The following is a 14,444-nucleotide window of genomic DNA, read 5'->3' as shown; positions in this document are numbered from 1 at the left end:
CCTGAGAATCCTGCTTTGTGAAATACCCCCACTGTCCTGTACTTCTAATTTTAGTAGGACGGGACAAAAGGGATGGCACAGCAGCATCTCGGCTACAACTCCTACTGTTTCAGAGGCTGCATTCGAATACCGATTGTGCCAGTGTGGCGTGACTAGGCCAATGACTGTGGAAAACATGGACAGTGCAGGTCTCTTTAAAAAAAAAATAAATAAATGTTGAGACTGTAGGTTTTCACATTTTTTTCTCTTCTCTAAACAGCACTCTTCTTTTCTGGTCTCAACTGAGTACAAATAGTGTTTATTGTTTACAGTTCACAATAAAATGTTTGTGAACCCATGATGAGAAGTAACCTCTAACTGGGCTCCCTTCAAGTTAATTTGTGTTTTTTAATTTTATGTTGTATGTCAAGTTCGTCTTGTTGTATAACCCAACCCGCTGCAGGTCGGGGGTTAAACTGGATCGTAGTATCTTTGGTTTGTCTTCGTCAAACAGAGCTGATCTCTGGCACTGTGATTTGTTCTTGAATCTTAATCGGTTTGTAATACAATTTTAACCCATGTTGAGAAATAACCTCTAATCTTGCTCTGTTCAATTTACAACAATTACCCCAGGTAAGCCATCCCAACCCATCCCAAACATCCCACCGTAGACTGCTTAACCTCAGATAAGGAGGAAAAAGGGGGCCCATAAAAGTGTATAAGTGTCTACTTTTTTCCAGATAGAGAAATAAGACAACATCTGTAAGCCAACTTTCAAATGGTGGAGTGGAACTTGAGATGTCTAGCTAAAAGGGTGCAAATATGGCAACCAGGGGACAAGGTTCAATTTTTGACTCGAGGATAAATGAGAAGCAGACAAATACAGACTGCCAGAAGGATTTTAAGCAGGGCAAGACCAAAAGATATGAGACAAGGTGACTGGAGATTGGGAACATCGATCACAAAGATGATCAAGATTTGGGTTTAGCTCAGAAAGTTTAAACTTTGTTCAATAAACTCGATGAACCAACTTTAACTGAATTATACTGTGTTCAGCACTAATTGAAGAAGTATGGATGCAGCGAATGATCTTGTCCCAATCATCTTCCTCAATGGTGAACTGCAATTCCTGTTCCCACTGTTTGGAGTCATGTAATTTGGAGATAATGCGTCTGACATTAGCATCAGATATCAAGATTAGATAAGATAAGATAATCCTTTATTAGTCCCACAGTGGGGAAATTCACAGTGCCACTGCAGCAAAGGGATAACCACTCAGACAAAACATAGACACTCAGATGCAAAACAAGAGGCTTTTTTTAAGAATCTAAATCTGAGATTTAAGAAGAGGAAATTGGGTACCAAGCTGTGAGAAAGTACAGAACATGCCATCAGTATGCAGATCTCTAATCTTAATACCAGATCTGTGCTAGCTAGGAGAAGTGGAATCTATTATGGAATGTATAAACAAGGGGTTGGCTGTGACTGTCTTGTTAATAGACAGAGATTGAAGACATAAATAGAGATCTGAGGTCTGGCAGCATCAATCTCCACCTTTGTTCATGCAGGACCCAGACACTACTAATAAAATAAAATAGGACATTTGGAGATGCAAGGTCGCCTAATTGCTTAAGACTTTTAATAAACAGTTTATTTCAGAATATGAACAAATTGTTACGAATCAAAAAGCATAGTCAGGGACCAACATCCGTGTGTGCTGTGGAGTATGTTACTGTTAAAAGACTAGCGTCCCATACAGAAGCCCCATTAGGCTGCACTAGAAGCTCACTGGGGGTCTCAGAGGCTTGGTCTGAGAGAAGGAGGGTGTTTTTAACCAAATGAGTAGGCGGGCCTGGCCCGCCTCTGGTCTCTACTGCACAGACTCAACAAACAAACCTACAAAACTACATGAAAACAGAGAGAGCAAGAAACCCTAGCTGATTGTTTTATTTCTTTCTTTTTATTATTATTGTTATTTGCTCCACTCTGCAAGCATTTTCTAGCTTGTACATTAGAAAACTTGGTCGGGAACTGGCCTTGTTGCTGAAATCTCCTTGCTCTCGAATCTGGTATGACTGACCTGAAAACTCTAAGGTAAATATTTGCAACATTTATTGGACATAATTTTGTATATTGTATTTTGTATATTCCTTATTGATAACAAATGTTGCATGTACTAAATAATGAATTAATTTAGGAATTAGTTAGAAATCATGCTGATGATATGGTTAAAAAATGTAAAAGGTCTTCATACTGTGCATCTATAATTCTAAATGTCACTTGGCACAGGGTTGCGCAGTTACATCAGAGTGTGGCACTCAAGCTTTTTAAGACCACTTAAAGGATTGATAGAGAGGGTAACTTTCCTTTTACTAAGAACAAACTGCACTTCTCTTGCAGAGTGAACAGAATAATAAAAAAAAAACCTTTCTTCATTCATCAATAGCCTGCTTTACAAACTGAATAATCAGACAAAAGCAAGCCAAGACTCCATTGAAACTGACAAATAAATAAAGCTCTTAGATTAAAGGATGCCTCTAAGATAAAAAGACAAAGGTCTTCTTTGTAGCTCACACACAGTGTTGGCCACTCTGATGTTAGGCTGTACCAGGCCAGGTGTGTGTTTGTGTATGAGAGTGAGAGGTGACAGGCGACAGGCATGCCTGATTGGCCTTTGGGCAGTGACCATTATGCCAGAAGCTGCAGGTGCACTAGAGTCCCATCTGGCACCAGGAGGAAAGAACATGAAACCAAAGAGAAACAAAGAAAATAAAAAATCATGATATTGAGTAATTTCACAGCATCTAGTCTCTAATTATGATAGGATGATGTCATAATAAATGTTTAATTAATAGGGACAGATACATGAGTATAGAAAATGAGTAACCAAAGAATGGTATATGCATTATGTATAATATTTATAGCAGTGTTCTTGAAGAAATGCTGGGTTAACAATAACCCAATGAGTCCAGTGCTGAGTCCAGTAAGGGTTGTTTTAACACCTTGTGCTGGGATGTGGGTGTAATTTAACTTGTTACATTAAGCCATGTGGCGTTAAAATTGACAAATAACCTAAATAGATAAATTAATAAAAATAAAAAAAAGCAACATTACATAGCAATTTCAGCTTAGAACTTATTTTGACAGTAGACTGACATATCATTGACTTTTTTTTGGCGTGACTGATTGCCATTCCTGGCAGGGAGCCCCTGCTACACAATGTGGTTGTGAGGAGCCCGAAAGAAGCCTGGCCAAAGCACATGGTCTATCCATGTGTGGTACCATATTTGCCCAGAAAAAGGAGTTTGGAACAGCAGGGGTTTACATCAGTGAAACACTAGTAAATGCAAGTGTTTGTTCATTTAAGATGGTTTGCAATACAAAATCAGCTAAACCACATCTCTCTACTTATCAAGCCCACATACCAGCAGCTGAACCCTGTCAATGCACCCTGTTTTGTGGTTTGCACTATTGTATGTCCTACCTATTCTTAGCTAGACATCTGCAACTAGTTAGTGTTTCGCTGTACTGTTCAACCATGTATTATTCTAATGTGAAAAGGTTGAATTGAATTAAATTGTGGTTGTGGTTCTTTTTGCTAAATGTTTTATATATAGCAGTCTATACAAACATGCATTAACCCTCAAAGGAGGCTCACAAGGCTTGTGTAAAATGTCATCCGTTGCAGCCCAAGTATGATTTCATTCAAAAGTCTGCATCTAGCCAAATACAGTCCAAATGCCACGCATGCATCAGGGGGTGACTTGTGTGGACTTATGGCATCCAAATGAAAAGACCTTTAAGCATGCTTTTAACTACATGCACACACATTACTAAAATAATATTTTGCAGTATTACCAAATGTGTACTTTTTATTTTGCAATGACAGTTCACAGGGAAATAGGACATGAACTCTGACTAGAAAACCTCAGTCATGTCTATTTACATGCTGATATAGTGTTGATCTAATATTTAGTTGTACCTAAGCAAACTGATTAATAGTGCTCACCTACAAATTAGCTACATAAAACTAAGTTGTTTGCATAAATACATTAATAAATCCTGCTCCTGGTGACTCTACAGTGCACTGCAATGTCAGGTATTACCATACATTCCATAGCCTGCCTGGCAATCATTTCACACTCTTTTGTAAAAGCAAGAATTTGACTAATGCAGAGATTAACATTAACCATAGTAATGGCCCCTGGACATAAAAAGTACAGTAAAAATAAAAAGTTCTTGTCAAAATAGCAACTATATATTTTACAAAAATGTTTCCAAAAACATTAAACTTGAATATTTTTATGCAGTATTTTATAGCTTAATGAATAGCGAATTTGAACTAATACATAGATAATAAGACTGATAAATGACTCAATTAGTAGAATGACAGTTGGGGTAATTAAGGGATTGAGGGAAAATTCCCATCTGGCACCAGGACGAAAGAACATGAAACCAAAGAGGAACAAAGAAAAAAAAATCAGGATATTGAGTAACTTCACAGCATCTAGTCTCTAATTATGTTAGGATGATGTCATAATAAATGTTTAATTAATAGGGACAGATACATGAGTATAGAAAATGAGTAACCAAAGAATGGTATATGCATTATGTATAATATTTATAGCAGTGTTCTTAAAGAAATGCTGGGTTAAATATAACCCAATGAGTCCAGTGCTGAGTCCAGTAAGGGTTGTTTTAACACCTTTGAGTTTGGCCTAATGTGCTGGGATGTGGGTGTAATTTAACTTGTTACATTAAGCCATGTGGGGTTAAAATGGACAAATAACATAAATATATAAATAAATGACAAAATAAAAATAAATAAAGCAACATTACATAGCAATTTCAGCTTAGAACTTATTTTGATAGTAGACTGACTTATCGTTGACTTGTTCTTTCTTTGGCGTGACTGTTTTTACTGTCAACTGTCATTCTGCAATTAGTAGAATGACAGTTGGGGTGATTAAAGGATCAAAGGAAAATTCTAGAACCAAGAGGAGAAGGAGGGCCAAGGAGGAGAAGCTGATCCCCTGCACTTCTTTAAGATGCACCACCTCTCCCAGAACATTGTAAACATGTGATTGAACATGTGATTTCTTTATAGCCAGTAAGTGTTACTTGCCACAAATTGAAGAAGCATCACACAATTGAAATCCGATAATAATAAGTTTTTATTTTATGTAAAAATGTTCTTACAATTTAAAAAAGTCCATTTCTGGAGTTCTGTATTTATTTTTTTTTTACCTCAGCTTTTATGTCCTCCAATTCACACAAAAAATAAACACTGACATGTGTATATGTCATTATTTGTCATTTGTAATTTGTAAACATTTCTGTGGGAAATTATTTTTATTATTTCTTTTATTATTATTATTCTTTATTTTCTAAAGGAAGTGCAGGGGTACCAGTCATTTTGGCCGTGGCTGTATATGTACTTGCCAAGGGGTGTAATAATAATAATAATAATAATAATAATAACCGTTTTGTTTTAGTGATAACACTGGGTCAGTTGTTCTAAAGCATATGGTGCGTTCCCTTATTTAAAGACCATAATGGAACACGAATGGGATTTTGGAAAGACAGCGCCACCTTGTGACACGGGGTAGACAACGGTGTGGCAATGCTATGTGATGCAGAGTCTGAGCTGCTGGTTTCTACCAACGGATGTTCTTTATTAAGTTCACGAGCAGAAATCGCTCGTATTGGAACATGAAGAAAGACTCATGGCACATTTCTAACTCAGGACAAACGCACAGAGAGAATTACGTTGTAAATGCAGTCAAAGCGAAAGGAAGGGTGGGCTTCTGGGAGCATTTGCTCTCCAATCCCCGCACCCCTCCCTCCCTCTTCCCGCAATCGCCTCCCACCCCGCACACACACACGCACCCCCTCCCAGTCTTAAACGCGTGCCTAGTGCAGAGCGAGCTAGAGAAATTGCATTATCAGCACTGCGTTCAGTGTTAACGGTGGGAACGCGGGACTTTTACTATCCGTAGTATGTCAAACAAGTACGCGACGGTGAGTGAATTATGAGCGGGCGAGTTCTCAACGGAAAAATGCTGCAGCTCCCGGGGCAGAGAGTAGGACGAACAAAGCATCTCTCAAGGTACAGACAGCGTGCAATGCAAGTGCAGATTTCTCTGCAATATGCTTCTGAAATGTGCTTCTTGTGTAAAGAGGTCACCGTTTATTATAAAGCAATAATAATAACAATAAATAATAATACTTTAATTGATATTTTAAAAAAATGGTCACAAAATTTCAGGGTTTAAATAAATAAAACCATATGCGTAAACGTATGTCTGCGTCGTCTATTTCCATTTAATTATATATATATATATATATAGAGAGAGAGAGAGAGAGAGAGAGAGAGCATGCGGACGTATTAAATGTGTGAAGGGATGCATTGCGGTGGGAATTACAGCGAATTCCTCGTTCTTCTATTGTGTGGTGATCAGGCAGCAAGATACGCTTTGGTGGACTGCCTAAAACACAGGTTGTATCCAGGAGGAGAAGGAACAGCGTTCTTTTTCATTTGCCTGTATGGGCTTTATTTTGAATGACCTACATTAGCTGTGGGCTGTGAGCTAACGCGCTTCACATGTGTCGGTTTCATATAGTACTGTGCTTTATTTACAATATCTGGCTATGGCTTTTTCCTGTTATAAAACGTGCTATACTGTAAAGTATAACTATACAAATAGAAAGAAATACTCTGCTGACAAGTCTAGGACGCAGCGGAGGCGTGTCCCCTGCTCTGTAGCTAAAGCATGGTTTTGAGGGTTGAAGCGTAAGGGTGCGCACGAATTTACCCTCTTTCTTTTCAAGCTTTCGACCTACTTTCTTGTATATATCCAAAGCGATATCCTGGCATTGCGCACAGTAGACGGATTTGTTCTCGCTGTGAAGGCAAATAATGCAAATCGCATTTTTAACGCATTCATCTATACTATCTAATATAGATTTTATGCGTTTATGCGCAAACGAGGGTGACCGACGCAGCAGAACCCTCTAACACACACGCGCCACCTTTTTGCTTTGGGCGAGGGGGAGTGGGGGGGCAGTCTTAGACGACTTTGGCTGTATGACATGGTGCCTAATCATGCTGGCAGTTGTCATTAGAAGATGGGTAAACTGTGGCCATGAAGAGATGCACATGGTTAGCCACAATAGTGCTGAGAACATATTCCCTGTGCCATTACACCACCTCTGCCAACCTGGACTCTTAACACAAGACAGGTTGTGTCCATGAATACATGTTGGCACCAAAGTCAGACCCTGTTTTGGTGAGTGTGTGCCCACTGCTGCCTTTGCCTTTTCTGTTCATGGCTCCAGGTTTGGTGTGTTTTGAATTTTGAGATGGTTTTCTGCTCACCACAGCTGTACAGTGGTTATCTGAGTTTTCATCTACAGAATGTGCTGCTCACGTATTTCTTTACTACAGCATGAGTCAACTCTGGAGTTTGGCAGGTATAGAAAACCTTTTTGACAAGGATCACAGCTGCAAAATGTTTCTAGTTCTGTGATATTTTTAGGCTGTCTTGCACAAACTGCTCTTAAGATTTATCCACAGATTTTTGCTGACGTTTACAACAGGGGTTTTGATTTACTGCAATCCTACAAGCAGTACTCTGAAATTTACTCTAAAGCGGTACGTAGCAGTACTCTCAACTTGACCTTTCCCATTCCTGTTTTGCACCTGACTATTCACTGAACTATTCACTATATCCCAATCTTTTACCTGGCTATCATTCAGTTGTTTTGCAACAAACAAAACAGCGCATCAGCAAGTATTTCCTTCACTTGTTGACACTTTAGGTAAAACATATTGGATAGAATAGAGAATATAAGTCAGTCAACTTAAATCACTTCAAGGAAATGCACTATATAACTTACAACAATGGTAATTTACTCCTTAAATTGTAACGCCCTCAAATGCAAAAGTAAAAATTAATTGTAAATATATGATCAAATTAATCAATACTAACATTTAGTATTCAGCTGGTGGCATTGTTTTAGTGGTGTAGTACAGTGAATGCAGTTGAACCATATCAGCTGAATGGGATGGGAGGCCAGAGAAGATTGAAGTAGATGAGTAGATGAATGTAGATGAATGAAACCTGGCCCATCTGCATTTAAATAGTCATCGAACAATCATAGATGGATGCATACTTGTCATGGAGCTACTTGTCTGGTTATCTGATTGCATACAGCGTCTTGCAAAAGTAAACCCCTTAGAAGTCCTCAGATTCATATGAATGACACTTTCATATTTTGTTAATTTTAAGGGATAGTGATTTTATATACAAATATATTAAAAAATTGTGCTGTAAAAGATTCTTCCCTAACAGGACATAATTGGCTTACAATTGACCCCTACCTGTGAATAAACCCTTCTTAATAAAGTATCATTTGTTTGACTAAAACTAAATGCTGTGAAACTGAATATCAAGCTTTCTAAGAAAACAAGAGAAAAGGTTCTAAACATGCACAGGTAGGCTAGTAGCACCAGGGTAGGCTAGTAGCACCAGGGTAGGCTAGTGAGCACTGTTGGATCAACTGTGAGAAAACAATAAGCTGCGCCATACTACCCTCCTACATATTTTAAACTGTAAACTTTCCATGGAAAGTTTGGGAACTTTGGAAAGATTATGGAAATTAAATTGTAATTAATAGAAAATATTGGATAATTTAAATGAACTATATCATACATTATCATCAATGAACCATTTTTTGTCAACATCAGACATGAAGGCATAACAATACAAATAAATGTACCATGGGAATAAACAGGTAATTAATGGAAATTAATGGGAATAAAATGGGAGTATTCGAAGCTAAAGGCGAGAAACTTGCACATTGTTAATAAAACATACTGAAGCATATTCTTGGCTATAATAATTAGATATGATAGCAAAATAGCAAAGCTGTTTCTCAATTCCAGGCACATGGTACATAACACACTAAAGAGCTACTGAGACCACAGCACCTGCATGCACTTTTCATTCCCCCATTACATGTACAGCATATGTCCAGATGATTTCTAGAAAGGCTAGCTACCTATATTTTTTGCCTCAATGAGTTTACTCATAAATGATTAATTATTAACATCAAATCAAATAAAGCGTAAGTTCTAGTGGTTTCTAGAAATCATCTGGACATATTCTGTACATGTGATGTTTTACCTAACTATATGTATATATAAGTTGCAATTGCATATCAGCCATTAGAATGCTCTCTGCTGCTTCCTTAACCTGTAAGTTTGTAGAGGAGGGACTTTATTGCTTAATTAATTGGTGTGTAAAGGCCTGTACCACATATGGATTTGGGGATTTTCTGACATTTTTCTCTGTCAGGTTGGATGGGGCCGCCATTTTCTGGTCACTCTAGAAATGTTTGATTGGGTTCAAATCAGGGCTTGGGCTGGGCCACTCCAGGACATTCACAGAATTATCCCTAAGCCATTCCTGTGTTGTCTTGGCTGTATGCTTAGGGTCATTGTTCTTGTTGGAAGATAAATCTTCGACCCAGAATGAGGTCCCGAGCGGTCTGGATCAGGTTTTTTTTATTAAGAATATCTCTGTCTGAGCAGTGCCTGGTTTCCTCCAGTCTTAGACTCAAGGCCAAAGAGTTGTGTCATGTGTCTTTTACTGAGGAGAGACTTCTCTCTGGCCACTCTTCTACCTTCTGGAAGTGACCATCGGGTTGGTGTTTACCTCTCGTACCAAGGTCCTTCTCTGATTACTTAGTTTGTTCATGGCATGGTTCTTGCTCTGATATGCATTACCAATCAATTTTGATTCACCACAGGTGTACTCCAATTAAGGTGTAGAAACATCATAAGGATCAAAAGACATGGGAAGCCCCCAGAGCTAAATTTCAGTCATAGCAAATGGTCTGAATACTTTTTTTAGTTTTTAGATTTTTAGTTTTTCCTTTTCAATAAATTTGCAGTAATGGGGTACTGAGTGCAGATTGATGAGGGAATTTCTTTTGCATTGTATTTATAATGAACAGGGATTAATACGCTGAAACACTGAGGGGCGTCATGTGTATACTATGTTTTCTTTTTGTTTTCCACAGCTGGGATGAGAGCAGTTCTATAAGTAGTGGTTTGAGTGATGGCTCAGATAACCTTAGCTCAGAGGAGTTCAATGCCAGCTCCTCTCTCAACTCCTTACCAGCAACTCCCATTGGCTCCCGTCTCAACTCTGGCATTGTGGTGAGTAACATGATTTTTTTTACTTGTAAGAATAGTATAAGTGAACTAAATCTAAATGTCTATTTCAGATTTATATTTAGCTAGAAATTATTACCTTCATATTGCAATAGACATTAACTGTTTCTAATAAATGACTGGTTGAAAGGTTTGTTTCATTATGTAATACTTTCAAACACACACTGAACTTGACCAAACAATTCATGCACATATAGGAGCTTACGAGCTTACATGCGTTGAATGTAGGGGTGTGATGTTTTGATTCATGATACTCACGGTCTTAACAAAATGTGAATAAAATTAACCATGGCGGCAGAAGGAGTGTTGTGCATGACTTGACTGGGCTAGAGGTGCAGGTTGTCAAAAGATTTTTTTTAACAATATAATTGCATTAGATATCATGATATAACCAAACAGTCCTTATTTGTTATATTTATGGCCACGAGATTGACTCAGACCACTAGCAAAAGCCCTAGTCAAAGCTTTTGGGATGGTAAAACATTTGGGTAATATCGTGTCATTGATACGCGACTCTGGTTGTTATGGAAATACAGGTTATGATCTAAATCAGGCCTCATGACCGTGGCTAAAAGCTAACACTAGCTGAGTGGCTTTAACAGTGTTTTCTCTCCAACATTTGCTCCCTTGGAAACATACTGGACTTCCGCCCATTTCTCCAGTACCTTGCCACTTGTATGACTACTATGCGGGATTTCAGATAGATTTAAAATGAATCATCTTAAATAGACTACTCTCGTAAACCTGGTTCTAAACTTAAATATTTCTGTGAAGTATGACAGTTTATTTTTGTCTATTTACAGTAGTATCCAGTGACACACATTCCCACTCACATTTGTGTTCAAATCCATGTTGTGCAGACTGTACTGCGTAGGCACTTACAAGCAGCTCTCAGAGAAACTCTCTCAGTATAGAGCTAACATAGTTCACACTAGTTCAGCAGCAGTAATAATTACCACTGGAGAAACAGTTTCTTCGGCTGCCTCTCCAAACTTGGTTGATGTATCAGTATTGAGCATGTATTTCTGTAAACCGCTTTGCTGAGCTTTTGAATACTATCCTATCCCCGCGTTGCAAAATTTAGCACAGCACTTGCGCGCACTTTTTCTTTTCACAAGTCGTTTTCTAGACTATAAATATACATATGTAGATGCTGCGTCGTTTGTCCTATAGACACATCATCATCATTAGGTTTACACTGGCTTGAACCAGTTCTTCACTCTTTCTCTCTGCCCCTCTTAAAATAAATATTACTAGAGCCTATGTCTGTCTGTCCATCCCTCTACAGCTCTCTGTCTGACTGTCAGTCCCTTTACAGCTCTGTATCTGTCTTTCTGTCCATCTGTCCATTTCTCTACAGCTCTGACAGAGAGACAGACAGAGTTGCAGAGGGATTCTGTGTATCTATCTATCAGTCAGTCTGTCTCTCTACAACTCTGTCTGTCTATCGTTCTATCGCTCTACAACTCTCTGTCTCTCGGTCTCTGCCCCTTTACAATTCTATTCCTCTACCACCTATTTATCACTTTGTCCATATGTCTACAAATCTTTCTTCAGACACTTCAAACCTCGCAATTCACACCACACACACACACAACACTTTGCAACACCTTAGCAACCACATAGCAACACTTTAGCAACCACTGGGAATACCATAACAACCATATAGCAACACCTTAGTAATCTCCTGGGATATCATAAAAAACCCATACACCACCATAGCGAACGCTAAGACAACCCTAGTGTAACCAACTAGGATAGTAGCTACCGTATGGCAACCACTTTGGATACACACTACACATTTTCCCTTTCAAGTTTCTTTAGATTGAATAACATAACTGCCTAGCAACACCTTAGCAACCACAGGGAATACCATAATAACTGCTTAGAAACACCTTAGCAATAATCTGGGATATGATTGCAGCTATTGCTTTGCTAGCACTGGTATTTCCTTTAGAAGAATGCAGTGATTTGTTTGTTAATTGCTTTGTATATAGAACTTTGAGGATCGGCTGATACCGATCCCATACCATTGTTGAAATAATAAACCATATACAATATTTTGTTTTGTTTGTTTTAAGCAGTCATATATTCATTTATCTGGAACAAAGTACAACAACTGGCTTTTTCCACTTATGAGGCTTAATTTTGGTGTGTATTTTTCTTCTGTATTCTCTATGGTAAAGAGAGATCCCAACTCCATCTTTTTATATGTGCACATGTGGACAAAATTGTTGGTACTCCTCGGTTAATGAAAAAAACCCCAACAATGGTCACAGAAATAACTTAAATCTGACAAAAGTAATAATAAATAAAAATGCTATAAAAATGAACCTTTATTCAATCATGCATCGGCAGAATTATTTAAAAAAAAAATAAACTCATGAAACAGGCCTGGAAAGAAATGATGGTACCCTTAACTTAATATTTTGTTGCACAACCTTTTGAGGAGATCACTGCAATCAAACGATTCCTGTAACTGAGAGACTTCTGCAACTCTCAGCAAGGATTTTTGCCCACTCCTCATGAGCAAACTGCTCCAGTTGTCTCAGGTTTGAAGGGTACCTTTTCCAGACAGCATGTTTTAATACTCAATAGGATTTAGGTCAGGGCTCATAGAAGGCCACCTCAGAATAGTCCAATATTTTCCTTTTAGCCATTCTTGGGTGTTTTCAGCTGTGTGTTTTGGGTCATTATCCTGTTGCAAGACCCATGACCTGCGATAGAGACCAAGCTTTCTGACACTGGTTCAGCACATTTCTCTCTAGAATCCTTTTGATAGTCTTGAGATTTCATTGTACCCTGCACAGATTCAAGACACCCTGTACCAGATGCAGCAAAGCAGCCCCAGAACATAACAGAGCCTCCTCCATGTTTTACAGTAGTGACAGTGTTCTTTTCTTGATATGCTTAATTTTTCTGTCTGTAAACATAGAGCTGATGTGCCTTGGCAAAAAGTTAATTTTTTGTCTCATCTGTCCATAAGACAGTCTCCCAGAAGCTTTGGGGCTTGTCAACATGTAGTTTGGCAAATTCCAGTCTGGCTTTTTTATGATTTGTTTTCAACAATTGTGTCCTCCTTGGTCGTCTCCCATGAAGTCCACTTTGGCTCAAACAACAACGGATGGTGCGATCCGACACTGATGTTCCTTGAGCTTGAAGTTCACAAGTTTTTCTGGGATCTTTTGTTACCATTCGTATTATTCGTCTCTTTGATTTGTCATCAATTTTTCTCCAGCGACCACGTCCAGGGAGGTTGGCTACAGTCCCATGGATCTTAATTCTGAATAATATGTGCAACTGTAGTCACAGAAACACAAGCTACTTTGAGATTATAACCTCTACCTTTAACATGCTGGTCTATAATTGTCTTTCTAATCTCTTGAGACAACTCTTTTCTTCGCTTCCTCTGGTCCATGTTGAGTGTGGTACACACCATGTCACAGAACAGCACAGTGACTACCTGTAGCTCTATATATAGGCCCACTGACTTATTACAAGATTGTAGACGCCTGTCATGCTAATTGGTGGACACACCTTAATTTAACATGTCCCTTTGGTCTCATTTTTTTTAGGGGTACCATAATTTTTGTCCAGGCCTGTTTATTTTTATTTATTTTTTTTAATAATTCTGTTGAAGCATTGTTCAATGTCGGAATTTAATTTGTTCATTTTCATAGAATTTCTATTTATTATTACTTTCACTATTGTCAGATTCAGGTTATTTCTGTGACCATTGTGGGTTGTTTCTGTCATGAACCGAGGGGTACCAACAATTTTGTCCACGTGTGTAATGTATATTTCACCCTGTTACATCATATTTCTGTTACCATTGCTGTTTCACTCTTACTTTAGCTTTCATATGTTATATATACATAACCTTAATTATTAGTTCATATTACTGTTGTCTCAAAGAAGGCACTTCTGCCCCTTCCCTTTTGAAACTCCAAAAATTATTATAATTGGTTCTGTCACAAACTGTTCCCCAAGCATGTGTGTAAAGGCCTTAAAAAGCTCTATGCAAAATGTGCTCTGATTTGGGACAGATGTGAAAGTAATGTGAAAGAGAAGCCTCGGTTGTCTGACATTTGTCACATGGAGGTGAGATATCTGGAATATATTTATGTTTTACTTTAGAATGCCATCTGGTATAGTGACAAGAAAAAGTACTCTTTGGAATTTTATGGTTTCTGCCATAACTTATATAATGTGATCTGATCCTCAT

At 38.2% G+C, this 14,444-nt stretch overlaps 1 protein-coding gene across 6 annotated transcripts in view; it reads left to right on the top strand.

The window, feature by feature from the left end:
• The first annotated feature begins 5,881 nt into the window (after positions 1-5,881).
• nav1a (neuron navigator 1a) overlaps positions 5,882-14,444 on the top strand; it is a 57,034-nt gene continuing 48,471 nt past the window's right edge. For all 6 annotated transcript variants that reach the window (XM_072656461.1, XM_072656459.1, XM_072656460.1 and 3 more), the window contains exons 1-2: positions 5,882-6,088; positions 10,066-10,204. In XM_072656461.1, the coding sequence (XP_072512562.1) occupies positions 6,012-6,088; positions 10,066-10,204 (216 nt within the window). In that variant the 5' untranslated portion in view covers positions 5,882-6,011. The remainder of the gene's footprint in view (positions 6,089-10,065; positions 10,205-14,444) is intronic.

The sequence above is a fragment of the Salminus brasiliensis genome, chromosome 14, assembly GCF_030463535.1.
Source record: "Salminus brasiliensis chromosome 14, fSalBra1.hap2, whole genome shotgun sequence".
Classification (NCBI taxonomy): Eukaryota; Metazoa; Chordata; class Actinopteri; order Characiformes; family Bryconidae; genus Salminus; species Salminus brasiliensis.
The sequence above is the reverse complement of the archived record's forward strand: the minus strand, read 5'-3'. Positions and strand labels throughout refer to the sequence as shown.